We start from the raw sequence: 13,756 nt of genomic DNA, 5'->3' as shown, positions 1-13,756 counted from the left end.
GCCGGGGCTGGGCGGGGGGAGCGTGTATCCCCCAAACCTTTACCGACGCGTTTGTCCCTCACGCGGCCCGAGCCCACCCGCATTTCCGTTACGTGAGCTCCGCCTGTGCTTCTGGGTTTGATAGCTGGGAGGGGGGGTTGGTTTGGTTTGGTTAGTTTTCAAGTCATATTAGGTACAGTAATTTGAAATAATAAAAATAGGGAAAAGCTAATTTTCCTTGAGCAACCACAGTCTTGCAGAATAGAGTAATAATTATTTTTAAAAAAATATTTGACTGATGGAAATATTCTAAATTTTCAGGGAATACTTTCAGTTTCTGTTTAAAAACTGACCAGCAAATTTGTTTTTTAAAAAAATAATTTAATGGACTGAAAAATTAGTCACTTCTCTTAGTTCATGGACATTTGTGGAGATTTTCTTCACGCCTGACAGCGTGTTAACCACACGCGGGCGAAGGTGGTACCAGCACCAAGTGTTCATGTTCGCTGTCTCAGGAAACCAGTGGGCCAGATCCCGAGTTGCAGCTGTGAAGGAAGAGATAACCAATGGCATCTGTATTTCAACTTAAAAATCAAATGTAAAAGTACTGGTGATTGAGATCTGACAGAGTAATCCTGCTGAGCTGCCTGCTGCTTTCACACATGTTCACTCCCAGGCTTACTACAGCAAGTACCCTCTTTTAGTTCTGGAAAGAACTGCAGTGTTTGTTATCAGTAATTTTAAATACGAAATATGGCAATATTTTTGTTTAGATAGTTAATGGTTATCACCAGTATCTACTGATTCTGGAAAAATACTGTTAAACGCTGAGGATTGATTTATAATCCTGCAGTTCTTCAGAAAAATATTCCAAATTCCTTGATTATATTTATTTCCCTGTGTTCTTGAGGAAAGTAGCTTCTCAATTTGGACTTCTAAAAACTCTGTTTCGAGTGGTGAAAAGCACTCACGTTCTCCCCTGTGTGTCTAGATTCATCAAACAGGGAAAATATGAAACAGCTGTAGGAGTGTTATAATCTAGGGGTTTTAGGGCTGTGTGCATTCAGTCAATAGTAGCAATATAAACCTGTTTAGTATAAGATTATTCAACCAAAAGTCAAAGAGACATAATTTATCTTTGAAATGAAAAATACCACTGTAGTCCATAGGATAGAAATAGGCAATGGTGTCATTTTGAGTAAGAGTTTCTTTCCAAAAGAAATCCTAAATAATGCAATTTGCCAAACTGCCTGAGAGAGAGGTAACCTCGCTTTGTAAAAAACGTCGGAATGCGAAGTTCATCCAAAAATCTGCCAGTGTTTTCTGTGGTATTGCTGACTGCTATGTCTGAATATTATATAACAGAACTAAGGTCTGTTCTACTGAAATTTGAAAATCAAGCGAAATAAACCTACAGAAAACTGATTCAGTTTCAATTCAGAAAAGTTCTTGAGCATGGATAACGCTAGGTGCATTCAGTGTTCTTTTTTATGGCAGTAGCCTATGTCTTAATCTCGCTGGTGCAATACCTGGCCGCTGCACTCAAACAGATTTGCGAGGAGCCCTATCCTGTGAAGGACAATCCGAGATGCATTTCATTTGGGGGCTTCGTTTGTCTGTCTCAAGGTGTGAGTGGCCCCTGCAAAGTGTGACAGGCATTGTGCAAACGCACAGTCACTTTGTAACTGAAGTTCATAAGCACAAATTAGACTGCCGTACTGCAATGTGAAAGCACAACCATTTCAGAATTGAATTTCTTAGGTTTGTGGTATTCCTGATGTTTTTTAAATTTATTTCTTTAATTTATTTTTAGGAGAAGTTACATCCAAGAAATCTTATCCCAGAGCTTTGTAGATTGTTTTATGGTTTAGGCTGGGTAACAGGAACTGGTGGAGGAATCAGCTTGAAACATGGGTAAGTAAAGATGGAAGAGAAAGAAAGTGATGGTGAGAGACAGAGGGTGGCTGTGTTTCATAGTTGATGAGGAATTTTCAGTTCCATGAAAAATGTTTGAAAGTCCAGAGTGAGTAAGAAGGTAGAGGGGGAGATGACCTGTACACCCAAGGTAACCATAAAGAAGGAAGGTGGCTGGTCTGAATTAATCATTGCAGTCCCTCCAATGGAGAGAGCCAGCTTCTGAGGGTGACTTTTTTCTGTCCCTTTATCGTTGTTTAAGGTAGGTGAATTGTCTTCAAGGAACAACGCATTCCCTCTTTTTCATATCATTGACTCTGGAATTTAGAGGGGGTTACAGCAGGCACATGGCTTTCAGATGCCTGTGGTTAGATGAGATGAATCCCACCCTAGACACTCTGCAGGAAAGACACTTCCTTTAAGAAGGAAATTACTGTTCTACTGAGATAACTTTCTAAGGAGATATTCTTGTAATGTCTAATTAAAGCAGGACAGGCGACAGCAAAACAATTTTTGTGTGTATCCACTGCTAAGGAACACCACTTTGCTTTTTAATTTGCAAAGTCTTCCCCTCTTCATACTTTCCAAGTTCTTAATGGAGACAGAGCTCCTCTCAGTGGCCACTGAAAAAAGAGAGGTCCTCATTCTGCAAAGCACCCTGCACAGTGCCTGTAGTTCTGTCCCCAGTCGCAGGGTGCTGTGACACTCTAACTTGAAAGTGTCTGACCTCTCATTTTTTCTGACAGAAAAAAGCAGCCATTGCTATCCAGATGTATTAGAGAGATCTCTGTCTGAAGTAAAGGCTCTGAAGGCTGCTATTTGTGCTGTTCTAATGGCTTTGTGCAGGACACTTCACCTCCGTGCTTGATTCTGCAAGCAAAGCAACAGCAGTAATAATGGGAGGAATCAGAAGAGGCTTAATTCTTGGTTTTAAAGTTCTTTGTCTATGGAAAGATCTTTCTAGCACCATTTTCTCATCAGTAGCTAAACATAGCCTATTTTCTTTGTCATTTCAGTGCATTTCATGTTGGTTGTGGCAAGGCAGCTGGTGTCAGCAGGGGCTATACTAACATACTAGTGCAGTTTTCCTCACAGTTCTGCAACCTGGTTGCTCTGACTACCCCAGAACACGGCTTTGCATTGGTACCGACACAGTACCCGGTCTGGGAACAGTAATCTATGTGGCTGTACTGTTTTACACCTATGGTAACAGGAGCTGTGTTTCCAAATTAATAGCCATGAGGCAGAGATCAGACTAGCTTAGAGTTGTTACATAGGAAACAGTGAAGGAACAATTGGAATTTGATTGAAATTCAAACAACTGGTCTTACCAGCTAATCCTGATCAGCATTACTTCCTGTGCAGTTAGTGTCAGCTACTAGGAATAAAAATGCCAATTTGGACAGGGGATAGCATACTAAAAATGGATCCAGAATTCTTTGACAGGTGTCCTGTATTTCAAAGGCTGTATTTCATCATCAGATTTTCCCTTTGTGATTAATTTCTAAAAAAGAAAATTAAGAAAAAAAGAATGTCTTTCATTAGTAACTGAATTACCACTTGATTCTCACTATGTTGTGCTCTCAGTCGTCTTACTCATGCAAAGGAATTAAAACTCAATTGATGCAATGTTGGCAGTGTTAATTAATGAACCTTAAAAATTACAAATATTATAAAGCCACATTTTGATATGCTTCACAGTCATTTTACCACTATGAAGAACACACAGAATCACAGAATGTTAGGGATTGGAAGGGACCTTGAAAGATCATCTGGTCCAATCCCCCTGCCAGATACATCATCTTAAAAGTTGTATTTTTGGAAGATTTAGAATCAGAGAATCATTTAGGTTTGAAAGATCATCGAGTTCAACCATAAACCCAACACTGCCAAGTTCACCACTGAACCAAGTCCCCAGGTGCCATGCCTGAATGTCTTTGAGTGTCGTGCTCAGTTGCCCGCTGGGGTTAAACCACAACAAGGCCGACCCCCACCTCTCTCCACCCTCCTCCAAGGGACTTGCACAGAGCCACAAGGTCTCCCCTCAGCCTCCTTTTCTCCAGGCTCAACACCCCCAGTTCCCTCAGCCACAAGGGAACTCAGCACACTTGTGCTCCAGACCCTTCCCCAGCTCCACTGCTCTTCTAAGTGCTCGTCTCCAGAAATACAAACATCTCGTGGTCCTTAGGAAATGTATCTGTAACTTGACTAATTATTCACTAGATGTCTCTATGCTCCTGAATTTAATATATTACTGTTGAAACCAAGTAGTGATTACAAATGGGAGAGATAATCTGATTTTTTTTTGCTATTATTGAAAATATTTCAGATACCATCTTAAAATCATTTTAATTTAAATCTATTTTTATAGATATATATTAATATATAAGTGCAATAAAAGCCTAAACTACATGGTTATAAGAAAAAACAAAAATATTTCCATTGTAGAATACTACAGATCATTAATATTGTTTATAGGTAGTCTGAGGATTTTTAAGTAATAGTTTTATCACCTGTTTTGTCATAAATCAGTATCTGCTTGTGATTTCTCTTGTTCCACTTTTGCTCTGAATTCTGGGGATTTGAGTTTGGAATTACTGCAGGGTGAGGCTGTGTTTTCATTTTAAGGAGAAATAAGGCAGCACTTCCTACGTGCGTTTCAGATCTCCTGTCAGGCTGAAAGCAGAGCTGTGGCCCTGCACACGAGGGGTTTCCCTTGGTGATGTGCATGTTTCAGTGGAGCGGGTGCAGCTGGACAAGCCTGTGTTTATCAATCCTCCTGTCTGTGACTTTTCCTAGGAATGAAATCTACATCGCTCCTTCAGGAGTCCAAAAGGAAAGGATACAGGTACGTTGAACTGTGTTTTTAGCTCAGAGCTCATCTTGAGACAGATGAAAGTACCTTTGTTTAGAGTTCCATTTTCCTTATGTAGAGACAGAAACTCACTGTACTGTTGGCAGCACTATTGAAACAACGGAGGATTTCTCCCGGTACTCCACTGGCCTGGCAAGCCAGCATGTGTTTCAGTGGCCAGGGCAGATTAGTCTTGATGTTCTCTCTTATTTAAATTAGCACAAAAGACTGAGATTTGAACTTCACTCAAGTGCAGCTTTATTCTTTGGCAAGCCTGAATGGCTTTAGAGCTGTCCAGCTACCGTTTTCCAAGTTACTGTGACACGTACGTAATTAACATTGACACCTCATCCCTCTGTAAATACATGGACTCTGTCTGTGAAGAGGTCACCTCCTCTATCTGCCTCCTTTCCAAAAAAAAAAAAAAAAAAGTGGAGGGGAGAACAGTAAATGTAAACTATTTTATGGCAGCAGGAACTCCCCTAGAATAGAATATGTGGAAAAGATTTGTTGTCTTCTAGATCTGAGGGTAAATACAGTGAGAAGTGAGAGGAATCTCTCCACTGATAGGAACGTGGGGTTTCGCAGCAGTGCTGGCTGGGAGGTTAGCAAGGCAGAGGCGGAACATGACAAGACCCTGATGGTCTGTTCTTTGCCAGCAGTAGCAGCAGATTGAGCGCAGTGAGTAAGGAAATTCCTTACAACTGTATTTCCTGCTGGTTTTTAAAATGACATTACAGAAGAAGGTTTTGGTGCTGCCCTGAACAATTACTTGTATGATTGTGAGTAGCTGATTGATGCAAAGGTAACATTCATGTAAAGCTACTCAAAGCAAGGTTTAAAAAAATAGTTCTACAAGTTAAGTATATTATATGTAGATTTAGTTCACATCCTTTGTTGGTTCTTTAAGGGGGGAAGGAGAAGTACATCTGCATTTCTTTTTTTGAATCAGTTACTTCATTTCCTTTTGATCTGTTGTCTGTTATTTAGACACAGGCCGTCTGCCTTCTGAGAAAATTTTAGTTTTACAAATATCTGCTTGGCAGCAGTCTGAATAAAAAGGGTACCTAATATTAATTCACAATACACAATGTCAGTAAGTGGTATTAGGAGCTAGAATAAATGTAGTGTGTTTACAAAGTCAGAATCACATTCTGTATTAAATATTTGTTGTATATATTTGTCTCCCTAGAAGGAAAACAAAGCTATTCAAGTCATCACTGGTCAAAATAATTTCTTCTTTCTTACAGCCAGAAGATATGTTTGTTTGTGACATGAACGAACAGGACATCAGTGGTCCTCCTCCACACAAGAAACTAAAGAAAAGCCAGTGCACACCACTTTTCATGAACGCCTACACCATGAGAGGTGTGTGACAAATGGTTTTAGTTCAGTGATGACTGGAACGCTGCACATACACATTCACAAAACTGAAATGCAATAACATGTTCTTCATACATGGAAGTTACAGTGAAATAAACGGGAAACTATAAAATAAATTGATTTCCAAAGGAATGTGTACAATGGAGGGTAACCCGTGGTAACATCCTGTGAGTGTCACTTACATTTTAACCTTACCATCTGGCTGTACCTGTCATCAGCTTTTCGGCACTAGTTTTCAGTGCAGTGTATTAGCAGGTTGCAGGAAGAGCTGGGGAATTTACAGCAGTTTACCAAAACCAAAAGTTTTGCCTATTCAGCAACTATATTTTAGATCCTTTTACAACCACTGTCTGTGATCAAACGTTGTAAATTACAGATAGGTGTAAAAAGTATGAAACTTGTCTTTTGCAGGTGGACAGTAATAGAGAGCTTTTGCTCTTCTGTAAGATTTACAACTGTTGTTTTAGAAAGGATTTAGGGAGTCTCTTCTCATCTTCCTGCACAAGAAGCTTAAATGCGTACCCGAGGAAAACTCATTTCATATTTTTGGCAACACTGCAACTTCATAAGTAAATTATAATTACTGTCTACCTGTCATTCCACCATAACACAATAAGATAACAATAAATATTTTTTTCAGAGGATCCGTGAGTAATCAAAGAAGAGTATTAGCATAAAAAGAAAGTAAAAAATCTTTAAACTTTTGTCTCTGCAGTAAGTTTGGGAATTCTTTGGAATCTCAGAACTCTGATAAAATTATCAGAGTGTTTCAGTCATTGCAGTATGTAAAGAAAAGTACAAGCAGTGTTTCTCCTTGAATTTGTGCAAGTAGTTTCTCTGCTGGAATTTGTCACTAACTGAAAGTTGACAGTAGTGTCCTAAGGCAATCCATGATTATCTCATGCCTTTGTATGAGATAATTTGTTGTGTATTTCTTCCTCTAATACAGTAGATCACCATTTGCAAAGATGCCTAGCCAAAGAAAATGATCCAAGGATATGAATAAAATGTTCTTAACATGCATTTTTAAATGAATTCTAAAAATAGACCATTTTCTTCCTTTTCTCTCCTTAGGGGCAGGTGCAGTGATCCACACTCATTCCAAGGCTGCTGTCATGGCTACCCTTCTGTACCCAGGGAGTGAGTTCAGCATTACCCATCAGGAGATGATAAAAGGCATCCAGAAGTGCACTTCAGGAGGCTACTACCGGTACTTCTCTATATTTAAGAAAAGCAGCATGCTATTTGATTGGTTTTTTTCAGCAATGTAAATAGATGACAAGTCGTTTGAGTTATGCGCGTTAACGTGTGTAATATAAAGCCTTAGGAATAAGAAATAACAAGACCTCTGGAATAGATCTGTCATTGGCTTTCCCTAAGAAGGTCTCAAGCCTATGGAAAAGATCTGAGATAAAATCTTGTAATGTCAAGCCTACTGTGGTTTGTTGGGCTACAGAAACGAACCAAATACAGAGCTATGTCCTGACAGATATCTGAGGAACAGAGATGTTAACACATCTACGTGATGTTAAACCAAAACTGGAGCCAACCAACATTAGGTTCTATTGATAACATACAAACTACATAGGGGTGGACTTCACTTATCACTGCCTGTGCTTAGTTTAGAACACATTAAGAGAGGAGAGGATTTCAGATTTGACTTGACAGACTTTGAAAGAAAATTCAGAATAAACACCTCATTAAAGATAACATGATTACTTTTCAAGGATGAGCTCTGAGGTAAGTGCTGAGTTATTCCAAATTATGTGTGATGGCTTGTTTTGAGGACTCCGCCCACAGAGCGCTGAATTGGGATCCACAAACATTTATATAATATGTGACAATTAGATGAAAAATTGAAATGCTAAATTCTTTCTGATGTTATTTTTTGTAACTAACTATTGCCTTTTGGCAAGGGAGCAAGCCATACGTCTGGCGTGAGATTTTACACCTGGGCATATTTTATTCAGTTTTGGTTGACTTGCTAGCTTTATCTTCTTGTCAGCATTAGCATTTTGTTTTTTAATGTGGCAAATACAGCCCTTACATTGAATTGTCTAACAACACTGGTTTGAAAAAAAGAAAGCCACAACAATTTTTTTGGAGGGGATATGCATTCTGAAGTCTCAAACATTCCTAAATGTTGTTCCGTGTCATCCTGTTAATTTACCAGGAAAACTAAAGAAATCAAAGCTGCAGGTGACATGGTTCCTAAGTACATATTGATCCATACTAGACTGACTCCACTGTCTCGCGTCACACAGGGCTCCCCTTTGAATTCAAGAGAAATGCAGTAGTACAGAATGGGATCTTTAAAAACAGAGAGAGATTGACAATATATTGTTTCCAATTACATAAACCTTTTCTGGAAGCTATCCAGGAACATGCTACAGATGGGATAATCAACGGTATTTGTTGGCCTAAGTATGATCTCAGCGATGCCAGAACAGCTTTACCTTTGACTTTAGCAGAAGGAGAACTAGATCTGTAGTGAATAGCTTTGAAAGCCTCAGAATGTCCCAAGATATTTTAGGTGAAAGTTTGGCTAAATGTGGTCTGCTTATATCTCAATGAAACTGAAGAGACAGCAATTATTTAACTCATTCAGAGTCCTCTTGGGGTTTTATAGATAGGAGTTCTTGATAAAAAGCTCATGGTTATCACTAGTTACGGTATTTCTATCTGCTTCCAAACTCACATCCAAGTAGAAAGCAGAACCCAGGAAAGCAGCCCCTCAGCTCATGTGGCCTCACCAGGACCAAACACTCCAGATCTAGTTTTAATGACCAGAATACATAAGAGTCAAAGTAAACTTACAAAAAACATTTAATTTCTTCATTCGCTATTTTTATAGACTTTCTTGGGAAAGCATCAGCATTAAACACTGAATGAGACTTTAATTTTCTGAACATCTGATTTGAAGTACAAGCTGTATCATTTTTACCATTGCCTTCTCTCTGTGTTTTATAAAAGTAAGTAGCATGCACTTATGAAATATCTATGTGATCTCAATGATAAATCTGAACCTGAACTGGGGACTTATTAAAACTATTTAAACAAGTTTCTGCCAGTGTTAATTAAGGTTTAAACAATGCCAAATATCGCAGTCCTCCTTCAGAAGAAACTCTGAGGCAAGTTCCACTGAGTAACATGCATCATCTTGCCTTTGGAACTGGGGTTCTCAGGCTCTCTTGAGATCACATATAGCCCACCAATGACTCCATCACAGAGAATTTATTTTTCGTGTGTTGACTCTACTTTCTATTTATATGCCTTAGCAGGACAATCTTATTTCCAGGGGCTTTTTGGACTACCTAAATTATTTTTTTTCTGCTCTCCAGCAAACAGCTTCATTTCCTTCTTCATGATGTGATTCTTTTAAATAATTTAATCTGAGATAAAGCTTGCAGGTGATGCCAATACAGGATGAAGAGAGTCTAAAAAAGTTGTAAAGGGACCTGACTACAAAGTGATGTGTGAACAAACAGCTACACCTAATACATTAAAGTGTTATTTTCTTTTTGTGCCTCAAGTGTAGCTCAGGTATTGCCAGCAGGGCATACGTTTGGGAGTGAGAGATGTTCCGGAGAGCTCTTAGGTTACAGTGCGACTCACAAGAGAAAAGCATAAAATCACTAGTGTTGGGAATTTATTAACGTCTTCACACAAAGGAGAATCTCTTTCTTGGGGAAAAGCTTCGTAATCCAAACACAGCCTCTTTTTAAATACATGAACATTCACTTTTCTTTTAGCTATAACGATACACTAGTGGTGCCCATTATTGAGAACACGCCAGAAGAGAAGGATCTCAAGGAACGAATGGCGCGTGCGATGGAAGAATACCCAGACTCCTGTGCCGTACTGGTCAGACGTCACGGAGTTTACGTGTGGGGAGAAACATGGGAAAAAGCCAAAACAATGTGAGTAAATTTAGGAATACGGTGTCTTCTGCCATTACACCTCAAAATCTTAACGACCTTAATGTCACGTGTATTTCAACCCATGGACAACAATTCAGAACGTTACGTTCTGGCCTCACTGAACGTACAGGGAGCTTTTGGGACTGGGCTGATCCATGATTCCACTGCTGGGTTTTCCTTTCATGTCAATGCTGGCTGATAGAGTTCCCAGCATTTTCCTTTCATGTGGACAACTGCCTCCTCATACGAAACCAGCAGGCAATCTCTGCTTTTATGTGACGCCTGCCAGCACTGTTTATGTAGTCTTCCCTAGTCCTGTCTTTGGAATTTACTTCTTCATTTGCTGATGGAAATGCAGCATATCAGGATCATGTAGCAAAAATGCTGGGCACTTTCCATACTGCAGTAATGGAAATAAGTGATAATAGAGCTGTCAGTCAGACCATTGCATATACAGCTCAAGGAAGAAAATTATTAATTTCCATAAAACATGGTAAGACTTGAACCTTACTTTACATTTCACTTTGTTTTTCTTTTTAATTTTAGGTGTGAGTGTTATGATTACTTGTTTGATATCGCTGTGCAGATGAAGCAGCATGGGCTAGATCCTTCAAAACATCCAGCAGGAGAAAACGGGATCTTGTAGATGACAACAACACTTACATTCATTCAGGTGTGAATTTATCTGTAGAGATGATCTGTTTGGAGGGACAGACTACAGATGACACCATCACTTCAGTCTGTTTCCCCACTCAGGAAACTTCAGCATTGCCCATCTCCCCCACTCCGCTCCATGACCACTGCAGTTGTGTCTACGCCTGAAGTAATGCTCCTCTACCACACAGTGCAAACAGATGATATGTATTAACAGTTACGTATGCCCTGTGCATACTTTAGCACCTATGTACAGCACAGGGCACTACTGGTTTTTAAAACTAAATTGTGTCAAGCATTACCAGAAAAAGCCAGAGGAGAAAGAAGACCCCAGTCTAGTAAGCTAAGCTATCCAGAGATGCCCGAACACCCACTTTGTTCAGCCTGCAGGGTCAGGTGTGATTTCAGTCCATCTCAGTGCTGTTACTTGTTGGCTTTGTTTGTTTTCCCTTCAGCAGAAATGGCTTTTTGCAATTTAATTAAGTTTCATTGATTAGTGTCACCTGTTTGCCTCATACAACAAATTACCATGACTTTTTGTTTTCTAATACAGCAATAATCAATGTTTTGAAAGTGTTAATAACAAATATTTTAAAGTGAAAGTCAGGCAGCACTCTACATGAAGGATCCCTGAAACAATTCTCATGGAAGCAACATACAGCTCAGCATGGGAAACCACAGTGGGAGCGTAACATTTCGGAGTCTTCCTGAAAGGCTGAGCAAGTTTAAAGATACCAGTACTAAGGTTATAAAGGAGCTGCTAGGCCAGACTGGTGGTCTAATTAAACAGGATAGGCTAACTTTTTGCACAGCGTTGGCCCACCAGATAATCCTCTGCAGCTACCACCTTTGCATCAGCAGAGGTGACGGATGGCTGCGCAGGCAGCATGAGCCCAGAACAGACAGGTATGCAGATCACTGGCCTTGATGCCCACACTAGAGGAGGAAGCAGTGGGACAGGAGGAAGCAGTGGGACAGGAGGCTTGCTGTCAAGCCAGTCTCTGCCTGGAGTGCTGCCACCACAGACAGGGATGAAGACACACTGGCCACCACACCTGCACAAAGTGTCCTCATGGCCCACAAGGACCATTCTAAAATTGCTCCTCAGCCCCCACAGTTGAATAGGTTGGGCTAACATAGTGGCATTAATATTCCTTTGCCTATTTCTTATGACTAAATACCTAGTTTTAAAATATTTTCACTTTTCTCTTGTTTTTCCTGTACAGGTTTCTTTACACGATGGTGGGAGTTCTGGATTCTGCCTCATACTGTTAAGACCAGAAGAGGGTGCTCTTATCCTCAGCTGACGGATGGATGTGAGCCTCAGTTTCAAGTGTTAAACACATCCAAGAAGAAAAGAAGAGTTAAAAGAAACAAACAAACAGAAAAAAAGCTGAACAACCACTGCTGTTTACAAATCCTGTCAAATGCTACAGTAGGAGGAATGAAAACTCAGATGCAAAAGAAGATTCTGAGAAAAGCTACGAAGAGCTAATGTGACATTTTGTTTGCGTGCTTTAAAAATCTGTGTTTCAACAACCTGTGTTTGTTGATCCCGCTCTGCTGCTACATCATTTAACTTGTTCTAGGTCTCCATTTCTGAAAGTTATAGTAGCTTTTCTCCTTGGCAAGAAAAGTGAGGACGACCCCTTAATTAGAAATTAGGTAGGAAGTTTAAAGCATTTTTTAAACTGTTGATTAATTCATGCCATGTTAATAGGGTTTTTTTTTAATTAAACCTGTAGCATATGTATTTTAAAATTCTCTTAATTGTCATTATAATGAATCGAAAACACATAATTTTATAGTGTGCATTTGGAAGTTGTTACTGAGAAACTGCTCTGGGTCTTGTCTGGTTTTTACCTCTTTAAATTCATTCACTTTCAATAATATTTTGTTTATTACAACTTTAAACTAGCTTTTTATGACCTATGATTAGCCAGCCTAAGGTAGATTTAATCAAACTGCTCATTAAAATACAGTTTCACATATTTATGTATCTTAGTGTCTTCTTTCAAGATGGCCTGGAATTGCTCCCCAGTGGCATCAGTCTAAACCTCGACTGACCAACTTCCTGGCTGAGCCCTGCCACTCTCCTCCCCAGGGCCAACCGAGACAGGGTAAGCACCAGCTGACCTTGTTTTCTGCTAGGGGCCATGCCTTTCCAACAGTTCTCCCTGGTTCTCTCATCTCTGACACTTTCTGGAGCTACTGTGAGGTGAATTAACCCTTCAGCCCAAAAGAAAGGTACTGCGGGAGTGGGAGGAAGAAAATTATTCTATTGTTTCCTGATGAGCCCCTGGTACATTGAATGAACTCGGAGGTGGGTCAGAGGAGAACCAGCCTCGAGGCAAAGGAGGGGCTGGCTGCAGCCAGAGACGGCAGAACAGCGCTTCCCCCGTTTCATGGGCATGACTCTTCAGACTTACTCGGCTACTTGTGGATGGGCAGTTGCTGTGGATGTTCTGAAAGAACTGACATCTGTGGGAAGTATTCTGCCAAGCCAAGAGGTCAGGACAAAACTGACTATATTTACGACCTGTTAATGAGCACTGACTTTTCTCTAGTTGTGTATGTCAGACTGCTGATTATCCCACAGCATGTGCCCTTGGTCTCTCTAGTTACTGGTAATTGCATTTTGCTGAACCTGCCAAAAAACATTCTGATTTGGCTTGGTAGGGGCTTGTGTCCCCACATAACAGTGTCACTGGGCTCTGACAACACTCGCTCGCAGTGAGGCATCAGGGCATAAGCTGAGTGCCTGCTGACCTGATCCAAGCTGCTGGGCTGCTTCTAGGCAGTGAGATGTGGTCACCTGTGCCGTGACAGGCTGGTGTAGTTCTGCTAACCTGCCAGTTTGTCAGCAACCAGATCCCTCTTATCTCCACATCCTCGTAGCAGCTACAGCCTGTCTGTGCTGCGCAAGGGAGCACGTTCAGCATCTGCTGCTGCCAGACCAACAGCGGCTGTCAAAGACGACATCAAGACCTCAACTGATGTTCTTTTTCCACAGGAATGATTCATTACAGAACAACCTGCCATCAGAAACTTG

At 40.4% G+C, this 13,756-nt stretch overlaps 1 protein-coding gene across 1 annotated transcript; it reads left to right on the top strand.

The window, feature by feature from the left end:
• The first annotated feature begins 1,268 nt into the window (after positions 1 to 1,268).
• APIP (APAF1 interacting protein) lies at positions 1,269 to 10,718 on the top strand. Its single transcript, XM_029086940.1, has 7 exons — positions 1,269 to 1,307; positions 1,793 to 1,893; positions 4,693 to 4,741; positions 5,998 to 6,115; positions 7,205 to 7,340; positions 9,883 to 10,050; positions 10,597 to 10,718. Exons 1-7 carry the CDS (start codon positions 1,269 to 1,271, stop codon positions 10,694 to 10,696), a joined length of 711 nt encoding a protein of 236 aa, XP_028942773.1. The 3' UTR covers positions 10,697 to 10,718.
• Positions 10,719 to 13,756: the final 3,038 nt, after the last annotated feature.

The sequence above is a fragment of the Antrostomus carolinensis genome, unplaced genomic scaffold (assembly GCF_000700745.2).
Source record: "Antrostomus carolinensis isolate BGI_N321 unplaced genomic scaffold, ASM70074v2 scaffold9729, whole genome shotgun sequence".
Taxonomy (NCBI): Eukaryota; Metazoa; Chordata; class Aves; order Caprimulgiformes; family Caprimulgidae; genus Antrostomus; species Antrostomus carolinensis.
Note: the sequence above shows the minus strand (reverse complement) of the source record. Positions and strands in the feature narration are given on the sequence as shown.